Below are 22,135 nucleotides of genomic sequence, written 5' to 3'. Positions count from 1 at the left end.
AAGATTACCCTTCAACTCTATTTCTTTTATGTACCATTTAACACAAAATACTAATTTTATGATTTCTTTATTTTTATATATGTTATTCAACTGCAAATTTGCATTTTAAAAATCGACGATCATCCGTTAATTATTGTAAAAAATTAAAACTGACGGATTATCATTGTTTTTTTTATAAAAAAATAACAATTTCTTTTTAAGAGTTTTCCTATATTTTTGTGTGAAAAATAACCGACGAAAGTGCATCGATTTTCTTTCTTAAAAAAATCAATGACAACCCAACGAAGTCTATTGAGTTTCAACATTTTTTGGTAGTGTTATTAATTAGCAATGAACATGAGTTTTTTTTTACTCGTATTTAATTAGTTGAATGAAAAATTAGAAAGTTGATATTTGAGTTAGTCCAAGTAGACTAGATATGAAAAAAAATATATGTGATGTTATTTAAATTAACTAATTGTTTTTTTAAAAAAAAAAACAACACACTTTCGCAGATTATTTTTTCACACAATAATGTACAGAAACTCTAAAAAAAATATATTTTTTAAAAAAAACAATGTTCATCAATTATTTTTTAACACAATAATGACATGTGAAGTACACACATCTCACTTTGTTAGTGCTTTGGAAAAAAGTGCCAAAATGGAACATAAAAATTGGAGTTGAAGGGTTAAAATGGAACAAGATTGAGTTGGAGTGCCAAAATGAAATTTAGGGACAAGTTTAAGGGTCTGCATAAGTGTTTGGCCTAAAAAAATAGTAGATATATGAAATTGATGATAGAAATATTTATGGTTTTAAAATGGCCAAACACATATACAGCCCCTCAAACTTGCCCTCATTTTTCATTTTGGCACTCCAACTTAGCGTTGTTCCATTTTAACCCTTAAACTCCATTTTTTTTGTACCATTTAAACACTTATACTAATTTTTATGATTTGTTTTTATTTATGTTCTTCAATTGCAATTTCTTATTTTAAAAAAATAGACGTGTGTCTGTTAATTAAAAAAATTAAACATACGCGAACGAACATAAAAAATTTCAAACAATAATATTATTTTTTGATATTTCTCTGTATTTTTGCATGAAAATAAATTGACGAAAGTTCTTTGATTTTCTTTCTTAAACATTCAATTAAATTAAATAACACTACTTATTTATTTTTTCTTATCATCTAGGCTATCTAAATTTAACGCAAATAGTCACTTTTAATTTTTAATATAAATCAATACGAATAAAAAACCTATCTTCAAAAAGACTCGACTGACTTTGCTAATAACACTACTAAAAAAAGACTCTTGTTCATTGCTAATAACACTACTAAACAATGTTAAAACTCGACTGACTTTGTTAGGTTGTCGGTGATTTTAAAGAAAGAAAATCAACACAATTTTGTCGGTTATTTTTCACACAAAAATACATAATACTCTTAAAAAGAAATTATTATTTTTTAAAAAGAATGTTTTTTGTTAATTTTTAATTTTTTAACTAAAATTAAATGACACATGTCGATTTAAAATAAGAAGTTGCAATTGAAGAATATATATAAAAATAAATAAATCATAAAAATAGTATTTCGTGTTAAAATAGAACATAAAAAATGGAGTTCAAAGGTTAAAATGGAACAAGGCTTAAGATAAAGTGCCAAAATAAAAAACGTGGACAAGTTAGAGGGGCTGTATATGTGTTTGACCTTTTAAAATAGTATGAACTACTGCTACACATAAATAATAGTTTACCCAAATTTATTATCATATCAACCCTATTTTTTAATTTGTCAAATATATATATAATATATCCATTTAAAATGTCGATCTAGCTATAATAATATAAAGTTATGATTATATCTGAATCAAAAATTATTTGAAAGCACTTTTATATTTTACTCAAATAATATAAAATTTAGCAAAATTTGAATTCATGTCCTTCCAATAAAAAACTGAAGCTTTAACCACTCGATCAAAAATAGATTTTTATAAAAAAAAAATCAAAATAACAATCGTGAAATGGCTGAATCAACTAAACGGCTGGATTTTTTTTTTTACTTAAAGAAAAATATTGCAATTTGGATATACTATTACTTAAAAAAAAATATTGCAATTTAGATATATATAAAATAAGGTTTATATGTTAAAGTCAAAATTTAAAAGTTAAATAAAAAAATAGGATAAGCTAAAAAATAAATAAATTAAAAAAACAAAAACTAGCGAGCAGCGAGAGAGTTCGGGGTTTGCCGGCGAGATAGAAAGGGACCTTTCCGGCGAGACATGGATGTATTATTCAATTCAATTGACGTTCGAGATTTACTCTCATCGCCGAACATCGACGATGTAAACTCGCCGTTATCCGCCCCAGATCTCCGTCTTCTCATCGACCGTCTACAAGTTCGTTCCGTCGATATAAAGTCCAAAGTCCGGCAATACATTCTCTCACATTACTCCGAATTCTCCACACTCTTTTCTCAGTGCTCCGACGTCGTTTCAAAATCTGAAAATCTATCGTCTCAAGTATCCGACTTGATTCAACTCATCTCGGATCATCCAGTTGAAGCTCAAACCAAAGCCGTAATTGATGAAATTCTGGTAAAAAATAGAGAGGTGAAGGAAAAGAGGGAATTGTTAGGGTTACTTGATGTGATTTTGGAATTGAATGACAGACTGAGGTTTGTGAAGGAGGAGATTAAGGTAGGGAGAGTTGAACAAGCGGCTGAAGTGTTAAGGGAGTTGAAGGCAGTGTTGGTAACGAGTAATGATGAGGAGAAGCAGCCTTTGGTTTACGGATTGTTGAAGGATGAATGGACTGAGTGTTTTGAGGAGGTAACATGTTGATACTGTTTTTGTATATGATTGTTGAATTGCTAAGATGATTATAGGAAATGAATTTGTTTGAATATCTACTGTAGAAATTGAGGATTCTTGTAGTTCAACACAACTATTTTGGGATTGAGGCTTATTTGTGAGTTGTCATTGTTTTTATTGTAGCTTTTTTGGTGAATACTTGGGCTTTTACTGAAGATATGTTGACATAGATTATAAGTGTAGTGGTTTTTGTGTCCATATGGAGATTTTATGGACATATCAAAGCTTCCATTGCTGTTTTTCATTGAGTTCAAGGTATTAGCATTACAGATCTCATTACTTTGACATGAGGCATACTTGATTTTGATTTAAATAATGAGATATTTAAATAGTTCATCGGAGCAAGATTTGATTTAGTTAGTATTCTGCTTTGCTTGCAACATTTAATCGTGCCAGTAAGAAGAGTGATTTGAATTGTCCATTTTTAAATAAGCCTGAATAGGTAGGAACAGATACAGAGGATTCTTATAGCAGACACTACCCTTCGAATTGAAGCATAGTTGATTGATATAGAAGTTCATCAGAGCCTCTAAATCAAGTGTGGTGCAGTTGTATCCTCTGTTGTTTTTTAAATCTAGCTGTGGAAGGCTGGCAGCAAGCGAACCTCTTTAAATATTTCAGTTTCCAAATCTCTTTTGCGACCATCTTTTTTCTTCTCTTTTGCAATGAGTTTGCTAATGGGTTGCTGAACAAATTTTTTGTTGTGGATCACCAATCAAAAGAAAAAAAAAAGATTGTGATGTCTATGGGTTGGCGCAGCAGTAGAAGTTGCCGCCATGTGACCAGGCGGTCACAGGCTCAGACCATGGAAATAACCTCTTGCAGAAATGCAAGGTAAGGTGTGTATGTAAAATCCAATGTGGTCCGGACCTTCTCCAGAATATGTGCATAGCGGGGACTTAATGCACTGGGCTGCTCCTTTATTTAATGTCTCTGTCTATGCATTTTTCCTGTGCTTATTTTGCAAAGTTAAGTGCTCTGAGATAGTGTTATTAAAAGCGAAAAGCGCAAAAAAGCTCTAAGGTCCGTGGGGACTTTAATTGCAAAGCGCAAATAAAGCGTGGGATTTAATGAAAAAAGGCGCAAAGGGAGAAAAAAAATGTGTATGTTTAGTCCAAGACTAATAATTATAAACATGAATGAATATATGACCAAAGAAATTGAATTTTTTTTATGATAAAGTGAAATATCAATTGTTAAGTGTCACTTCTTCATAAGAGGCTCATTAACTAGGAAAAGTTTGTCTTAGAACTTTGATGACGACACTGAAGCGCTCATAAAGCGAGGCGAAGCGCTCAACACGTTTTGAGGCTCACTTTAGGGCTTAAGCGCGCTTAAAGCGCGCCTTTGATAACGCTGCTCTGAGAGTGGGGGTGGGTTGGGGTGGGTAGGTTAACAGAAGATGATATATTGGTGATCTTTATTTAGTTTCTGTGATTCTTGTTTAGAGGAATTGGATTTGGGTGTGTAGATGCAAGAGGTGCTTTTGCAATGTATGGACAATGCAGTGTGGTTTGAGCAAGAAAACAATACAGTTCACCTGAAGTATCAGTTGAGCATCAGAGATGTTGATGGGATTGAGCTCCAAACAATTTTAAAAGCAATGGATGTGAGTTTGAACTATTCCTCCCCATTTTCACTTTATCTCAGGTCACTGATATATATTGATATTTCTGGTGAAGTTAGAGAAAATCTGGTTTAACTTTTTATTCATGTTATTTTTCGGTTTTAGGCAGTTGATATTCTGGATTATGGGCTGGCAAAAGTAGCAGATTTGATGATTAAACATGTAATTGTGCCAGTGGTGAGTTTTAGGTCAACTATTGTGGTGGAATGGATTAATCAGGAGTCCGGAAATGGTGTCAAGGCAAATCTGAAGATATGTCCATCTGCTGATCCAAATGTAAATGTTTAATCAGTTATTTAGTTTTTCCTCTTGGCTCTTTATACATATTCATTTGTGCAAAAGCATCACTTCAATTTGAATCCAAACATGAGCTGTGTTGCACGGACTCTCAAAAAATGTTGCTGCACCTGTGATGAATCCTACAAAAATGCACTACTTTTGGAGGATTTGACCGACACCCGGCGGCATTTTTGAAGAGTCCAAGCAACATAGATTGGAGGCTCGACTTCTTTGACATTATGTATTGTTTACTAGAGAAGATGATAATTTTTCCAAAAGTTAAATGATTGTTGTTCGGATAACATAATCCACTCACCTGGACATGGTTGGAGTGATTTCTTCAAACTTTTTTCTAATCTGCTGTGTTTTTACCTTATATTTGATTCTGGAAGTTGCATGATCCAACCATATTGTTTTACCTATATTATGAAAAAAGAAGAAACAAATCCATCCCCTTGTGCTTTGAAATAAAAGAGGACTCTAATTGCTACTAAGTTTTTAATATCCATAATAACCAAATTGTGCCTCAACATGCAGGTTGACAGTATTGATGGTGGAAGTATGTACTCTGTTCTTATTGATGTTGTCAAGTTTATTAGTAAGTCTTTGTGCTTTGAAAATAGTACATGGATGCTGTGCTTTGGAAAATTAACATGGCCAAGGATGTCAGATTTGATAGTATCCAGCTTCCTCTCCAAGGTCCAATTCAATAACCTTATGCCTTAACATAGGGGTTTCTCTTTGCATTCTGAATTATAACAAGTCATTTTTTCCCATGTGCCAATTATGAATGCTTTGATATTGTTGAGATCCTTCACAGGGGATTACTTATGATGGCCGTTAAACTTTTTATGTATGCTGCAAGTACTCTTATTACTAAGATATTAAATATATCAGTTGATGTGTTAGTTTGGGTAATTCACACTTCCATGTAGAACCAAGATAGCTCTTATGTATTGGATGAAAGGATAGGTAATTGTGAGCAATTTTTGGGTGCCATTTGATTGCTTGACTTTTCAAAAGTATTTTTTGAGACAAAATTTCAAACATATATATTGTTAAATGAGATCATTTATTAAATGGATTTAGATAATAGCTGTGAGTTACTCTGAAGAAGCTAGGAAATATGAGTCAATGTACCTGGCTTAACTTCGGTTAATTTGCTGAAGTGATGTAAATTCTGTTTTTCATTGAGAGATTACAAAAGACCCAATGGGCATAAGTGCTTCATTAAGTTGCTTTAGTACGCTTTCTTATCTTGATGTGATAACTATGCCTCTGACATGTTCTTTTCCCATCATATTTATTTAAGTAGAAATTATTCTCAGCTCCATTTCATCTCCAATGAGGATGAAAAGATGTTAGAGTGACCTATGTTACCTGGGTCCTTTCATTTGCATTGACGTACCCATGTTTAATGGATGAGATATGGGTGTAGGTACTTCACACAAATTATTAGAATACACAAAAGAACTAGCAAAAAACTGCATGTACTCCTACTAGATACTTACACCCATATGAGATCACCCTTAATCAGTCCATGTGATATACGATGTTACGGATATTTCTGGCTGTCTTTTGTAAGATAATCTCAACAATGCAGTGAAAAATCAATTTGAAGAATCAAGTGTTTTAATGGCATGCTTGTGTGGATGATTCTGTTTCCCTTAGCATACATATATCTTAAGGAATTTTTCTATGACTAGCAAAATGTGCATTATCAGACTAATGAAAAATCAAATATTTACTGGTTTTTTATTCTTTTGGACAGTACTTGATAAAGAAAACAACTGATTAGCATGCATAATTCTCATTGTTGACGAGGTTCCATTATAATATTGAATTCACAATTTTGATTTTCTTGTTTCAGAATGTGCCTGATGATGCTTCGAAACTGGCAGACTTTCAGGAAATTGTAAAGTGCACATCTAACTTTGAGGCAAGTTTGAAGGAGTTAATGTTCATTGCTTCCTCTGATGGCAAGGATGAAAGATTGAGCAAATTTGCAGATAATGTGGAGGTTCATTTTGCATCGAGGAAAAAGGTTGAGATTTTGTCCAAGGCAAGAAATCAACTTTTACAGTCTGACTTCCGCCTTCCTGAGGTAAGTACTAACTGTTGTACTTCTGCATTTTAAATTGTCAGTGTCTTAGGTTTTGAATGTGCTGTAGAGCTGTTTCTGCAGGATTGCACTAGGAGAAACTCTAAAGTTAAGGATGATTATAATGCTGAAAGTTCATCTGACCTTGTTGTCGATTTGCTTTTTACATCTGAGAGATGTGTGGTGTCTGAAGCAGCGTCACGACTAATGAAGTTAGTTCATGGAACACTCAAGGTCAGTTCACTGAAGCTTAAAGAATCACACAGATTTTTGTTTACTTGTGAACAACCAAGTTGTTTCACTTTCTCCTCTCTCTACTCTGTCTTTCTTTGCTTTCCCTCTTAAGTTATCTCATAGGACCAAGGTTTACTTACTTCGTTGGCTGTATTTGGTTGTCTTACTATTGATGCCCATCCTTTAGTAGCAAGAAGTGTCTTGATATAGAAGAGCTCTGAATTGACTTTTCAGGTCAAGGCATTTTATGTTTAGCTTCTTTCCCAGCATTGCTGAATGAGATATAGGAGGGGTGAAATTTTGAAGCGAGATGTTAAATTGGAATAGCATCAATAACTAAGATTTTGTTATCCAACCCCCAGAGCTTTTGTCTAGTGGTAAGAGAACAACGCGTGATGTGTTTGTTAGGCACATAACACGGGTTTGAACCCTGGTGTATACAATAGCCTGTTATTCAAGTGGAGAAGCATAAGGGTCAGGCCTATTCTCCACCTAGTTTTGAACATGAGCCACTATCCCTTGGGGATTTCTCGGTTATCCGGAAAAAGAAGAAGATGACATTGTCCAGTATTTAGTCAATGAAGTCCATGATTAATCTCTCTTTGATTCCAAATTTTGTGTGACTGGCTCACTTGCATGAGTCCAGTGTTCATTCTTTTATTTTATTTCCACCTTGTCTCTATGAGCTGAACAAGAGAAAAGAAACCTCAAAAAATTCCCTCTTCTTTTACTAGCTAGCTTGTCGCAGTTGTGCACAATCAGCTATTTTGCAGAGATAAAAACATTTCCATTGTCAAGGTCGATTGATCATTCTTGCTGTGTTTTAAGTTAATATAAGCTTTCAGTGGTTGCTTAACCAATGTCGTTAGCTAGGATGCTTTTAGTACTGTTTTACTGAATTTGCTCTAGAAAGTATGTTTTTTCCAGAACCGCTGTTTGGCTGAAGTCATAATCACTTTTTAGGGAGTGCAACAGAAATGGTGACAATTGGGGTAATTAACCTTACTTAAAGTGATGGTTAAAATTTGAAGGAAAACAAAAAACAAAAGTATACTAACCTAATTGTTTTGGTGGGAAGAGTTACCCGGTACCTGTGCTGGTGGGAGGTATCCAATACCCGGTCGAATTAGTTGAGGTGCGTGCATGCTAGCCCGGATACCACCGTCATAAGAAGAAAGAGTATGCTAACTTAGTTTATAATGTTTTCATAGTTCAATTGTTTGTGATGTGCAATTCCTTAGTTTAATCCATGGAGGCACAGTGAGTTTTTAAGCTGCAGATTCTGTTGTAATTAATGGAATATGCTAAAGATTTTTTGCACACTATGACTTCGATTTGCAGTTTCTTTTTTTTTTGTCAGGACTGATATTGAAGGAGTTTACTGGTTTTGTTTCTCTGGCTCTTCTACCTTTTTTACTTGTTTGCTTTACCTTGTACTTTTTCCTACATCCTTTCCTCTAATGACCCCTACGGAAACTGGTTCCAATATGCAGGATGTTTGCCTGTCATCTTCTAGAGTGGGGTTGGAATTCTATCACGCTGCTCGGGATTCTCTACTTCTTTATGAAGCTATCATACCTGTTAAGGTTAGTGTAGAAGAGGCCTGCAACATCAACTCATGCAGAACATGCTTTGTTTTGTTCTATCCAGCTTTTCTCCATCTCCTACACATGTGTGAATGCATTTAACAAAAAGCTTCTCTTTCTTTCTTGTCATAGCCCTCTGAGTCTTCAAGGCAAGGGTGGTTTGGTGTCAGTCTTTTTCATGATCATAATTCCTATGTCATTAATACTTTCCCTTTTCTTCTCTTTCTGGTTTTTCATCCATGTTTGACTTGGAAAGTTCGAAAGGCAGCTTGATTCCATCAACCATTCTGCCGTTCTTATTCACAATGATTGCCACTATCTCTCTCAGGAGATCCTTGGACTTGCATTTGAGGTAAGCATGGATGGATTTTGTTCATTTCTGGTTTAGTTTGCTTTGTTTTGCTCTGCCTTCGCATGTCGTACTACAAGCAAAAACTGCTCCCATAATCCCAAATAGGGGACCAGTTTGATTTAATGTGATTATTAGGAGAATTAACTAGGGGAGCTAGGGGCACTCACTCATCTTTTATATTTCAAAAATATAAAAGAAAAAGAATTTTAAAAGCTGGATTTTGTTAGGGTGCCTTGTCTGACTTTTCGTGTAATATTAGGTCTCAAGCTAACAGTTAATTGTTTCAGTACCGCTCAGACTTTCCAGCATCAATGAAGGAACTTGTTGTATTTGCGGATTTGGCTCCAAGATTCCAGATGCTTGCAGAAGAAGTTTTACAAAGACAAATTAAACTTGTCATTTACAACCTAAAACAGGTAATTCCCCCCCAGAGTTTACACAAGTCCCTAATAATTTCTTACAGAAAATCTCAATGATTATATTTGCTGGCAATCATGTGATCCTAGGCCATTGATGGAGCCGATGGATTTCAAAATACTCATCAAATGAAGCAATATGAATCTGCTAAGTTGAGCATTGACCAGGTACAATTCAGGGATTTGTGCTTCCCTACTGGAAATGGTTTTTCCTACAAATATTCAATCCTTACTATAGGACCTAAGCATTTCTCTGCAGGTGATTTTCATACTTGAGAAAGTATATATTATATGGCACCGTTTACTCCTACCTTCTGCATACAAGAGAAGTATGAGCATGGTCCTGGAGGAAGTCTTTTCTAGAATAGCAAATGATATCCTCCTCCTAGATGATATTGCTGCAGAAGAAACATTGCAGGTGAGGACCAAAACCTTTTTCTGTTACTTGACCAGACAGCTTCAGACTCTGCTGTATTAAGCCATCAAATTGTGTGAAGAAGAATGATTTACCAGATCGAATTGAAGTAGCACATAGTTTCTTACAGTTCCTTGACCTTATAGGCTGATTTGTTTGTTTACAGCTCCAAAGGCTGATTCATCTGCTATTCGAGAATCTGTCTTCTTTCTTGGACTCTGTATTGGCTATTAACCAGACAGGAAAGTTGCAGGAATCTCCTGCGCAAACTCTTGATGATCTTATACCATCCCTCCGGAAATTACGCAAGCTAGCAGGTATTCTTATTATAGGAAGTGCTTATTCCAGAATGAAATGATTCTCAACCTAACTTTTCTTCTTTCTGCTGGTCATTGTCAAAAGATCTCCTGGATATGCCATTGAAATCTATTACTGCAGCTTGGGAAACTGATGAACTTGCCAACCATGGTTTTAAGCAATCAGAGGTATGCATAAAGAAAAATCAAACATCAATTAAACTAGTACCAGGATCTCATAATTGGTTGGGTTGTAATATGCTGTGTTTCACGTATAGAAGGAGGATCTATAACAGAACATCCTAAAAAAGAAGAATTTTTTTACTAATGCAGCCTGTAATTTATTACCAAACTGACTTAAAATAGTGTCTCATTTGAAGCATCATAGGTTTCTGGTTGCTGGCAACCAGAGTCGACAACCATTTATTTTCCATTGGAATGCTTTACCTTGATGAAACCTCTTCTTCTTGGGCTTGAATAATTATGCCATATTTATTAGCTATCTGGTTTTTCAGGTTGAAGACTTCATTCGAGCCATATTTGCAGATTCACCTCTGAGGAAAGAGTGCTTACGAAGAATAGAAAGTAGATATTACCAAGCTTTCAGTTACAGTTAGCTCATTGGATGCTACAGCTAGAAGTTTTACTTGTGTTGGATCTCTCTCAACCTCGATAAGTTGCTTGCGATCATTTTTTTCTTTGTTGCTTCAGGAGACTTTTATAGTCCATTTATTCTAAGTTTTAAAATCAATGAATTGCTATCTTTATATATTTAGTGGAGTTTGGCAGTTCGAACTTCGAACCATAGAATCTACTTGATAGGCTTCTTCATGTGAAATGTAAATCCGCTCATTGTACATTGAGAATATCATACTGCTGACAGACATGACACGTTTTAGATTCTTTGAGTTGATGAGAATTAGATTCTTTAAAAAATTTGTAAATATTTTTTGAGTGTTGGGGTGAACTAATCGAAAGTTAACTTTGTTTATCACAGTTTACCCACAAATGGGCAAAGTGTGTTTTGGGCTGTGTTTTTAGGGAGAGTCCTTTTTGGTCTGTAGCATCCAAAAAGTGTCCGTTTTGGGGCCGGATTCTCATCACTCCGATCCATGGGGTGGCAAAAATTGGGCCTCAGAACAGGATAGACCTACAGGTTTTCACAGAATAGGCCCATTGGACATTCATGGCCCAATAGGAAACAGGCATTGTCCTATCAGAAGGAAAACTTGCACAATTGAGTTTAGTTGGAGAAATGAATCAAGAGAGACAAAGTATTGCTGCCTGTTTGATGGTGAATAAAAAAAAGAGGCATATAATACATAAATATGCCCTTAACTATACTTCGGTTGATATTTATGCTCTTCAACTTTGGGTATGCATAAGTAGACACTGAAATTTGTATAAAATTGAACAAATAGACACTACATGACATAATAGATGTAGAACATAAATTGTCATGTAGGACGCTACGTAGTACGTATGATACATGTGTTTATTTGTTTAATTTTTTACAAGTTAAATAATCTACTTGTGACACTCAAAGTTGGAGAGCATACATATCTTTTGAAACTAAGTTTAAAAGACACGTGTAAGGGTCATGTCATGAATTTACTTTAGTTAAAGTAGTTTGATGAGATAGGTATTAAAAGTCTCTATACAAATACAACTCACACATCTATTTGTTGGAAAATTACTACATTATTGAAACTTAATAGAAATAAAACAATAATAATATCGGTAATACATGTTGATTGTCTTGAACGACATTTTAATCCGGTTAGGATGCAAATCGTTGCGACCAAGTCGCTCTCCATAACAACACTTTTAAATACATACACTTCTAGTTGAAAGTTTGAAAATTTGTAAAAACAAGTTGTCCAAAAAATAACAGAAGAGAGAAGTAACGGTGAGTTACAATAATCAAAGATGTGTTAGACTAGTTTTTTTTTTATTTTAAAAAATAATATTTGAATTAGGCCTCAACATATATCTTGCTCGTAGGTGAGATAAATCAACCAATTTTACCTTCAAATTCATTTCCTATAAGTACAAGACCACTCATTTTCACCAACTCTTCACAAGTCCAACAGAGAACAATTTAAGTAAAGATAGAAAATGAGATCTTCCTAATCATGAAGTAAATGAAGAAAAAAAACCCAACAAAAAGTCTTTGACTTTAAATTTCAACCATTATATACCAAGAATATTAGCATGATATAAACCTTGGATGCTAAAAATTGGTTAAGATATGATCATGCACAAAAGAGCATTAATTTATATAAGGAATTAGTAGTAGTTGTTAAAAAGTCATGAGCAGTTGAAAACTAAGATGAGCACACGTGCCTTGTTGCTTCTACAAATTACCAAGTTCTAACATACTATAAACATGACGTCAGTATTTGCACTTACTATATTCTAATTCTATGTGCTCTGACAAAGACACATAAAAATGAAATGTAAAATATTAACGAATTTGTGTGCATTGGATCGATCGCCAAGGGCGCTCTACCTTTCTTTTGTTTTCCACATAGTGAATGTCCGGCCACTTTGTGGCTAGATTAATTTGAGTTTTCGTTAAAATTAAATATTTTGAGAATAACGCTCAGAATATTAAAGGTGATTTCATTTTTAATATTTAAATATGAGATCTTTAATTAAGAATATATCATTACAATATATGTTGATCGTGAGACTCTATTTTACCTTTTCCTTCTTTTAATTGTTGACCTGTGGTGAAATCAAAATTTTCATTAGTGGGATTCATATATAAAGAAGTGAGCATACGAAAGAAGTCAAACGATTCAACATCTACAATATATACACAAGAAAAATAATTTTGATATGTATATATAGTGTAAGTTTTGAAAGGGGTTCATTTGAACTCCCTTTTGGTACCCTAACTCCGTTCGTGTTGTCGACTTCTTTCTCCTTTGACCTCCTTTTCACCTTATAAGCTAAATTTATGGTTTCTTCGTCTCAAATTATCTATCATAATTTCTAAAAATAATTATGTCAAATTATTTATTATTTTAGAAGTTTAAGATAAAATTATTTATTTTTCTCATTTTATCATTAATAGTAATTGTTCTTGAAGATTACAAACACCTCAATAAATAAATGGATGAAGAGAAACCGTATCTTAATACATAAATGAGAATAAACTAGTCAAAAAATTCTCCTAATTAATATTTTTTAAAGGAGCATGTAAATGAAAATCATGACAAATAATTTGAGACGGAGGGAGTACGCAATCACATTCAAAATCCCTTTGAGCTCAAAAAATGAAAAGAAATACTCTCTCCATTCACTTTTACTTGTCTAGTGTTTCAAAAATAAATTTTCATTTTTAGTTGTTCAATATTCCAAAAATAAATTTCTACTTTTACTTATCACTTTTAACACATCAAGAAAAAAATATTTTTTTTCTGTTTTACCCTCAACATTAATTGTTTATTCTCCAAACCATTTCTCAAAATCGAAGACTATACACCAATCAACATGAATATTATCGTAAAATACTCATATTAATCATTATTTCTAAAGAGGAATGCAAAGTCATAAGTGAACAGAGTGAGAGTCATTCAAAAATACTTCGTAAACATGAGGATTTTGATGTTGAGATTTACGCTAAACAATAGCTTAACAAATTTCACAACGAGCCGGAGAATCTTAGTAGCTCGATTGGCTAGCTTCAAGAACTTGCACCCTGTTGATCAGAGTTTGATTCCTCACTTTGTAAATCCCTCCCCCATTTCTCAAACCCCTATTCCCATTTTAAAAATAAAAAATCTCACAGTAAAAATAATTATATAAGTACTAAATTTTTACAAATATTATGAATATATGATCCGTGTATAATTAATACATATTTATTATATATTCATTATACACTAAAGATATACTAGCAATATCTACAAATTGTTACTGCTAGGAGTGTGAAAATATGTTTAGCCAGTTGACTAAAAATGTTGAGATGGCATTTTTATTCCACAACCAATATTATATCTCCTTATCTTTTACTATTTATTTATTATTAATGTAAAAACCAGATTTCTCTCTTTTTCTCCTCCTCTCTTCCTCAGCTCATCCTCTTTTGACTCAAGTTTTGATCTCATAACTCAACTCATGACAAATCACTCATTAATTAATTGAGCATCGTTTTTTCCATTATCGCGCTTGTTCAGATCAGGTCTACTTTCGATCCTTCTTCAAAAATAGAATATTCTTTCGATATGTCGAATTCAGACCTTTTCCAAGTAAAACAAGAAGAAGATGATGAGAAAAAGATTATTACGTCCAAAATTCCAAATAGGTGCATACTAGAGGATATTGCACCTAGTCAACATGATACCGTTGACCAAAACCAAGATGAAAATAATCCAGATCATGATGATGAAAAAGAAATACTATTTCAAGAAAATTGTTCAAAGGATCCAGATGAAGGAAGCTCATGTTTGGGACAACTTGGAATGATACAGAGAAGATCAACACAGATGTTGTGCAAAGATAATGACACACACAAATCAAGAAATGATGATCGCAACGATGACGATGGTGGATTTACGACTCCAACTTCTTCGGATCACAAAATCCAAGTGATGACAACGTGCCCTTCTGCACCCAAAAAAAGTATCAAAAGAAAATTTTCAGATTCACCAAACATACATCCAACTCTCCATGTTGACTTTGAAGATTTGGAAGAGAATATCAAGAAATTAAGAAAAAATGATCATCAAGAATGAACTTCATTTATATTAAAGGTGAGAAATAAAATTCATCACTAGTAATTAATTGGATTACTACCTTTATATATATATATTGTAACATCTAATAATTTATATGTATTAATTTACCCTTTTCAATAGGATACAAATTAATATATATGTGTAATTAATTACCTTATAAATTATCTGATTGTATATAAAGATATTGGCATCTCCTTTTTGCTGATAATAATTACAAGTACACCATATTATTTGATTTTGGTATTTTCCATTTTTGAAGATTCATTGTGAAGCATATTATTCCAAAATCTTGTGTTTTTTAAGGAATCATCCTTTTATGATCGATTATTTTGGATGGTTTGTATTGTATTGTTAGTTTAAACTTTAAATATATTGTTTGTTATTTAAAAATTATTGTACCATAACGTCAAATTTATTGTTATGTAACACTTAAACATAGCCGTTGATTTGGTGTTATCGTATCATTATCTTTCTTTTTTAGCCTCATTTTATCATTGGTTATTATCTAATAATTCTTCATTTTATTTTTTAGCTTATTTTTATTTATTATAGTTTTACCCCGTCACCTACTTTTCTTGTAGATTTATCCTTTAGATTATTGATATGTGACATTATGTAATAATAAAATATAAAATAATTTATTCAAACATTATATTTATCAAAATAATACATTATAATGTAATACAATACGATATAATATGATACATTACAGAATGATATATAACGATGATCCAAACAAGATGTTAAGTAACCGAAATAGATATGTAGTAGTAAATACTAGTGTTTCTCCTAGCGGAGGTGGATTTAGTTGCATTAGTTACAATTTTGAGTTATCGATTGTAGAAAATCCTCACAAAAGACGAATCAACTTTCTCATATTCACAAGCTAAATATCCTCTACTAAGGTCTAAGAGGCAAATAATTTGCAAATTTATGGTGGGGAGAACATGTACAAGTTAATGAGCTAACTAGCTTCTTGATAAATGCACTACAACAAATAAATGGTTTAAGAGTAATAATATAATTGTCGCTATATTATATTAAATAAGAATAATAATATGAATATTTGTAACCATCACTCTATAAATATCGCTAAAGGATTTAACGACCTGGACGTAATAACTTTAACTCAAAATATTAGCGCTAAAAAATAATAATCTACTGTTAGTACTAAATATCTCTTTTGTTGCAGTAGTGATATACCCGACCCAATAGCATTTTCTAACAAAATATATTAGAAATTCAACCCTAGTAACGAAAGAAGAAGAAAAAAACCTAGTACTGTCTTAGATGCAGTGCTTGGGAAGCTTTCTAGCAAGGTCATATATGTGGTGCTTTAATTTCAACAATAATATATTTTTGGAGATATAATATAATAATATTTCTAAATGCTACCATTCAATTCACAAGTCACAACACGCTTTGGTAATGTGGTTGGTTTTTTGAACTTTAGGTAGACTACAAATTTACCAATTTTTTATTATTAATATAAGATTTTCTACAATTTTTATCATGAAAATGATATGCATGTAGAAATGAAGATATATACTGACAAGATTGACAGTAGCAATCATATAGCTGTATTTGTAGGCCTAGTTACTGTTTTTAGCATGAAGGTTAGCATTCATGGTAATTCTTTTTCTTTTTTATTTTGTTTAGTGTCTGATATCTATTTTGAGCCTCGATTAATCTCGATTCACACTACATCAAAGCTAGGGAAAATGTTCTCCTTGTATCGAATTTTGTCTATTCCCTGGCTCGAATTCCAGATCACTTGTCAAGGAGTGAAGATATTTTATCCATCTCATCATCGCCTTTGGTGGTTGGTAATCAGGGGTGGACCATCGTTATAATTACAAGTTCGATAGGACTCAATAATTTTGACGATCAAACCTTGTATTTGTGTTAAATTTTTCATTTAATATATATAAAACTTGTCCTCAATACTATATATATATATATATTAGAATTCATAAATAAAAAATCTTGAATCTGCTTCTAAATGACAATAATTTTTTCTATGCCAGCGACATTAAAAGAATTATTGATAACACCTGAAAGTTTAGTACCAGCATATGTCAACAACACATAAAGGTGACTAAATTGATGTAACAAGTGATATTTCATAAAGAAAGCTAAGAATCGATTTTCCCTAATATCAACATCTTCTCAATCAAACTTGTCACACCAAAATTACACTAGTGCAAGTTAAATCTCTAATGTAATTTATGAATTGTTACACTAGAGAAATTTACCTAGTACGTATACGCACTCACAAATTTTCCTGATATACTCCCCCAACCCCCAAAAAAAGAAAAAGAAAAAGAAAAAGAGATATGTCCAAAAATTACTAAAGTGGTATATTTACAAGTGGCTGCTCATCATTTCTGATTTGAATGATTCTTTTGGCATATTGGTCATGTAATAAGTATAGAAAACGTACGTGATACGATTGAGCTATAGTTTGTCATTTTACAGTGTAAAACAATAATACTTATCACAAGCGTACGTAGTAAGTCAATCAAAAGCGTACATGGGAAGATCAATCATAAAATGAAACTTCATTTAGAATATGCATAAACTTATTTCAGTAAGTGTTTGATCGCGAAAATTTAATAATTTTTTATTATTATATTTGAAATCTTTGAAGTTAAAACTCTGTTTAGTCATGTTTTTAAATTGATAAAATATATAAATATGTCATTTAATTTAGACGTAACTAATATATATGTTTTCTAACTTTGGTGTGTACATGCACAAGTAGACACTTTGAGTGTACTGCACAAATAAACTATCATATATTGTACAAAATTTATCACGTAAAACATGTGTATCAAATTATTCAACTTTATGATAATTTATATATGATGTCTTTTAATTTTATCTATAAATCAATCAAACAGGATATAAAGAAATAATCAATTCAGAAAAAAATGGGTTGAAATTATAAAATACAATATTCATATTCAGAAAAAGGAAGAAACTACACAGTACACACCAAGGGAAAAGTCAAAATCGAAAGTGAAGGTCAGTACAAATTAATAATGGAAGAAAAAAATCATTTTAATTAATTACTCTCTCATTTAAACAAGAAGTAAAATTCAAAAAAAAAAAAAAAAAACAGAAAAAAACGACATAGAATTTTTCACATTCTATTAATAATAATAGTTATAGTTATATAATTAAATATATAAATATTAACTGGATATTCAATTTGTGATAACGATTGCGGATAAATTTTAGAATAATTTCACTTGTCCCCAACGCTAAAGTACCGGGCATTTTAGGGGGACTAGCTCGCTTCCACTCTTTTTTTTTCTTTCTAAAAGATAGGGAGTATTAAGAAGGTCATCATTAAGGAAAACAATGCAATAGCTTCGGTTAAAGCAAATCGCAAAATAGCATAACCAAATACTCCTTTTGTCCCTAGTTACCTGTCCGATTTTTTATTTGGCCAGAATAGTATTTTATCTATGTTATTTTACCTTTTTGCACATTTTTACCCTTTTAACTTTAATACCTTTTAATTAAAACATGAAAAAAAAAGATCTGTTTATTTTAAAATAAAAAAGATATTATAATTTTTAAAATATTTTTGCCAAATTTTCTAGCCATTTAGGGGTCGTTTGGTGTGAGGGATAATACCAAATAGTCCCGGGATTAAATTATAGTACCGCTTATTTAGTTGTTTGGTTGGCAAGTTCGGGATAACTTATCCCGGGATTAATAATTAATACCGGGATAAGTTATCCCTCTCTTGGGGTGGTATAGTAATCCCGGGATAACTTATCCCGGGATAAAATAGGTAAATGACAAAAATGTCTCTTTCAACCCTTTTGTTATATCACTTTTTACATTAATGAAGGGCATTTTTGTAAACAAATAAATTGTTCTTAAAATTTATTATTTTGAATACAACAAACCAAACACTCAATAAAAAATAATCTCAACACAACTTATCCCATCATAACTAATCCCAACATAACTTATCCCAACATAATTTATCCCATCATAACTCATTTTCAAACCAAACGACCCCTTAGCATTACCCTTTCCATTTTTACTTGTCCTTTTTTACTTGTCCAAATCAAGAAAGGACAATTTTTTTACCTATTATACCCTCAATTAATGAAAAATGTAGAACTTCTTGAAAATCTTAATTTTTTAATTCATCCACTTTATAATTAATAGGGGTAAAATGGTAAAATCATTATGTCAATTAAAAAATTGACAAGTAATTAGGGACATGGAGAGTAGTTGTTTTGCCAATGAATGATTTCTCGCAACAGAATTAAGGAACTAAAAACATTTTCAATACCAATAACAGCTTATTAGAGATATTTGAGCGGATAAAATTGGACTTAGTAAATAAATGATGGGTTATTGACTTGTCCAAAAGCTATTTGGGCTGAAATGTGAGTCATAACCTCATCGATCCCTCTAATTTATACTAAGTTTTAATTATTTTATTTTTATATATATAAATTTTAGTATGTAATAACAATTTTTTTTTTTATTATGACTAAATAAAACATATCAAATAAAAAGTTATTTATAAAAATATTTTAACAGAAATTACACATTAATTTATTTTTTAATGAATTAAGCTAATAAATATGTAAAAAAAAAATTAGGCGCCTTTAACAAACAATCAAATGTTTTACCCTAGAACTGACTTGGTGTGATGATGAGTGATTTGTGGCGGTGGTTATACTATGGTAGCTAATTCCAGTGTTCGGTATTTTTTAAAAAAATAATTTAAATTCACGGAGAAAAATTTCATATTAAAAAATATAAGTATTCTTTTATCAAAAACTATATTGGTTAATAGTAATATTGTGAAACAAGGGCGATAATTGACGAAATGGTTCAATCATAATAGATGAAATAGTTATGACATTTAACTTGGCTTCACATGTCATATATGTCCTCTAATTTTGAGTGTACACCGTACATAAATAGATATTTAAATTTGTATAAAACTAAATAAATAGACACATTGTCCTACAAGACGTCCTACATAACAATTTTGTGTCTTATGTGATGTCCTACGTGTATTATACCACCTAAGATAAGATATGTGTATCTATTTGTTCAATTTTATACAAATTAAAATATCTGCTGGTACACATCCAAAATTTAAGGACATAGATGTCAACGAAAACTAAGGTAAATGACATACAATAATTATGTATTAAGCCATGAAATAATTTATTTAATGAAGTGAAATTTAAATAATTTATTTTAATTAGACTTAGAAATAATAGGAAAATCAGTGGATTAATGTGTGGCCGTTTCTATTTTTTCTCAACCTTCTAACGTATAGGGTAACGCTTCATCATCAGATCCGAATTTGTCGTTTTTCTTCTTCTTTTTCTTCTTTTTCTCCTCTTTCTTAACAAAGCACTATCCATTTTTCGATTTCACTCATACGCACGCAAATTCTACCTCTAAATTTTTATTTAAAAAAAAAGAAGAAAAAAAAGGTGAGTATATGAACAATCATATATGTTCTTCAATTAATTTTACATCTTGTTCATTTTATTATTACTACTCTTCTCCAGCTCAAACTCGGCTAGTACATGTGATCTGTGAAATATTTGCTTTCAATTTTCCAGAGTCAAATAAGTTTTTATTCATATGTCTTGTAAATATTATTGTGGTTTGCGTCTATTATTACTTTCTTGAATATGTACATTTATTGAAAGTTTAGACTCTTGAAACTTGAAACGTGTTAATGTGTAACATAAATTAGAACATGGAGCGTAATTTTACTGGTCCATTGTTATGTATTCGTTTTCCCGTTAGGTGACTCTGTTGCAATATATTTGTTTGCCATTTCCTTCATTATTTATGTGTGTTTAGCTTCTCTTGAATTTTTAATTGATTGGTTAATGAGATTGATTTTCTTGAAATCCTTGTTGTGCAAATTGAAAATATTATGAGAAACTTTTAACGATTACGTAAATGTGAAACGACAGTCTAATATTTTGTCAATTCCTAGGGTTACATTGTGCGACTTTAAGAAATTAGGGATAAAATCTAAATAGTGGCCTAGCAAAGGAACATTTGTGTAAATCAACAATATTTGAGTGAGTCATTCCAAATCTTTAGTTGAGTCATGAGCATTTTTTTGGAATGTTAAAGGAAAACTACAAAGAATTTGGAGATCCTGGGGAAACTTTGTAGTGAAATTTATCCAGACTATGTAAAATACTAGTTTCAATTTATATGATGTTGTTTGATTTGATACAGAATTTAAGAAAAAAAGAAACACTTAAGAAAATTGTGGTCTAACGTTTGTGTAGCTACAAATCCTTAATGCCATTTTAAAGATAAATTGTTACTAAATATAGAAACGTGTCATTGTTTTTTGTACTGGCTAAAAAGGAAAACGTGTCGAATAAATTGAGACAAAAGGATAATATATTGGATATGCAACTAGATTAGAGCTTCATATAGTGTTTTTTAGTTGTATGTATGTATCAAATTGTTTCTTGGAAATCTTATTTCGTATAGTTTAAGGATATTTTTGCTGTCTAAGGTATTATTTGTTGCTAACTTATTTGTTCTTCGATAGTTGTAAAAAATGGCTGATGTTGATGATATTCAACCTCTTGTTTGTGACAATGGAACCGGCATGGTCAAGGTAATGAATTGAACCATCAATTATTACCATTTTGATTGAAGAAATTCGAAAAATTATGTTCTCAGCTGTAGTATATGTTTCATACATAGGCTGGTTTTGCTGGAGATGATGCCCCAAGGGCAGTTTTTCCTAGCATTGTTGGACGTCCTCGTCACACTGGAGTGATGGTTGGAATGGGCCAGAAGGATGCCTATGTTGGAGATGAGGCTCAGTCGAAACGTGGTATTCTGACATTGAAGTATCCTATTGAACATGGTATTGTTAATAACTGGGATGACATGGAGAAGATTTGGCATCACACTTTCTACAATGAACTTCGAGTTGCTCCAGAAGAGCATCCGGTTCTGCTCACTGAGGCACCTCTCAATCCAAAGGCTAATCGTGAGAAAATGACTCAAATCATGTTCGAAACATTCAATTGCCCTGCAATGTATGTTGCAATTCAAGCTGTTCTGTCTTTATATGCTAGTGGTCGTACTACTGGTAAGATATTCACATTCTGTAATTCTTTTTTTTTTTTGGATGTTGATCATGTTCCAATTTTCTATAATTAAGGATCCGTTCTTACTAGGA

The 22,135-nt window shown here is 32.0% G+C and overlaps 3 protein-coding genes across 6 annotated transcripts in view; all 3 read left to right on the top strand.

Annotated features, from left to right (window-relative positions):
- The window catches only part of LOC125827370 (actin-75), a 130,305-nt gene that overhangs the window by 106,727 nt on the left and 1,443 nt on the right, over nucleotides 1-22,135 (top strand). For 2 of the 3 annotated variants that reach the window (XM_049506684.1, XM_049506683.1), the window contains exons 2-3: nucleotides 21,496-21,562; nucleotides 21,652-22,045. In XM_049506684.1, coding sequence (XP_049362641.1) covers nucleotides 21,503-21,562; nucleotides 21,652-22,045 — 454 coding nt within the window. In that variant the 5' untranslated portion in view covers nucleotides 21,496-21,502. Of the gene's footprint in view, nucleotides 1-21,490; nucleotides 21,563-21,651; nucleotides 22,046-22,135 lie in introns of those variants that run through there. The other variant, XM_049506685.1, reaches the window with a different exon arrangement.
- Nucleotides 2,233-11,048, top strand: LOC125827348 (centromere/kinetochore protein zw10 homolog). 2 transcript variants are annotated; one of them, XM_049506652.1, is made up of 14 exons: nucleotides 2,233-2,817; nucleotides 4,331-4,468; nucleotides 4,592-4,762; nucleotides 5,303-5,464; nucleotides 6,636-6,869; nucleotides 6,951-7,100; nucleotides 8,594-8,686; nucleotides 8,943-9,038; nucleotides 9,326-9,454; nucleotides 9,545-9,622; nucleotides 9,714-9,872; nucleotides 10,036-10,186; nucleotides 10,272-10,354; nucleotides 10,681-11,048. In XM_049506652.1, exons 1-14 carry the CDS (start codon nucleotides 2,269-2,271, stop codon nucleotides 10,780-10,782), a joined length of 2,295 nt encoding a protein of 764 aa, XP_049362609.1. In that variant the 5' UTR covers nucleotides 2,233-2,268; the 3' UTR covers nucleotides 10,783-11,048. The 2 variants fall into 2 exon arrangements, with proteins under 2 accessions (XP_049362609.1, XP_049362610.1); XM_049506653.1 differs by having other exon boundaries at nucleotides 4,592-4,663; nucleotides 10,681-10,944.
- LOC125827416 (uncharacterized) lies at nucleotides 14,246-15,069 on the top strand. Its single transcript, XM_049506730.1, has one exon. It carries the CDS (start codon nucleotides 14,401-14,403, stop codon nucleotides 14,908-14,910), a length of 510 nt encoding a protein of 169 aa, XP_049362687.1. The 5' UTR covers nucleotides 14,246-14,400; the 3' UTR covers nucleotides 14,911-15,069.

The sequence above is a fragment of the Solanum verrucosum genome, unplaced genomic scaffold (assembly GCF_900185275.1).
Source record: "Solanum verrucosum unplaced genomic scaffold, falcon-dt-bn FXZP01000138.1, whole genome shotgun sequence".
In the NCBI taxonomy this organism is placed as follows: domain Eukaryota; kingdom Viridiplantae; phylum Streptophyta; class Magnoliopsida; order Solanales; family Solanaceae; genus Solanum; species Solanum verrucosum.
Note: the sequence above shows the minus strand (reverse complement) of the source record. Positions and strands in the feature narration are given on the sequence as shown.

Coding starts and splice junctions, on each gene's coding strand:
- LOC125827348 (XM_049506652.1), top strand. CDS start 2,269: ATGGATGTATTATTCAATTCAATTGACGTTCGAGATTTACTCTCATCG. Junction 2,818..4,330: donor GGACTGAGTGTTTTGAGGAG/GTAACATGTTGA, acceptor TTGGGTGTGTAG/ATGCAAGAGGTGCTTTTGCA. Junction 9,623..9,713: donor CTAAGTTGAGCATTGACCAG/GTACAATTCAGG, acceptor ATTTCTCTGCAG/GTGATTTTCATACTTGAGAA.
- LOC125827416 (XM_049506730.1), top strand. CDS start 14,401: ATGTCGAATTCAGACCTTTTCCAAGTAAAACAAGAAGAAGATGATGAG.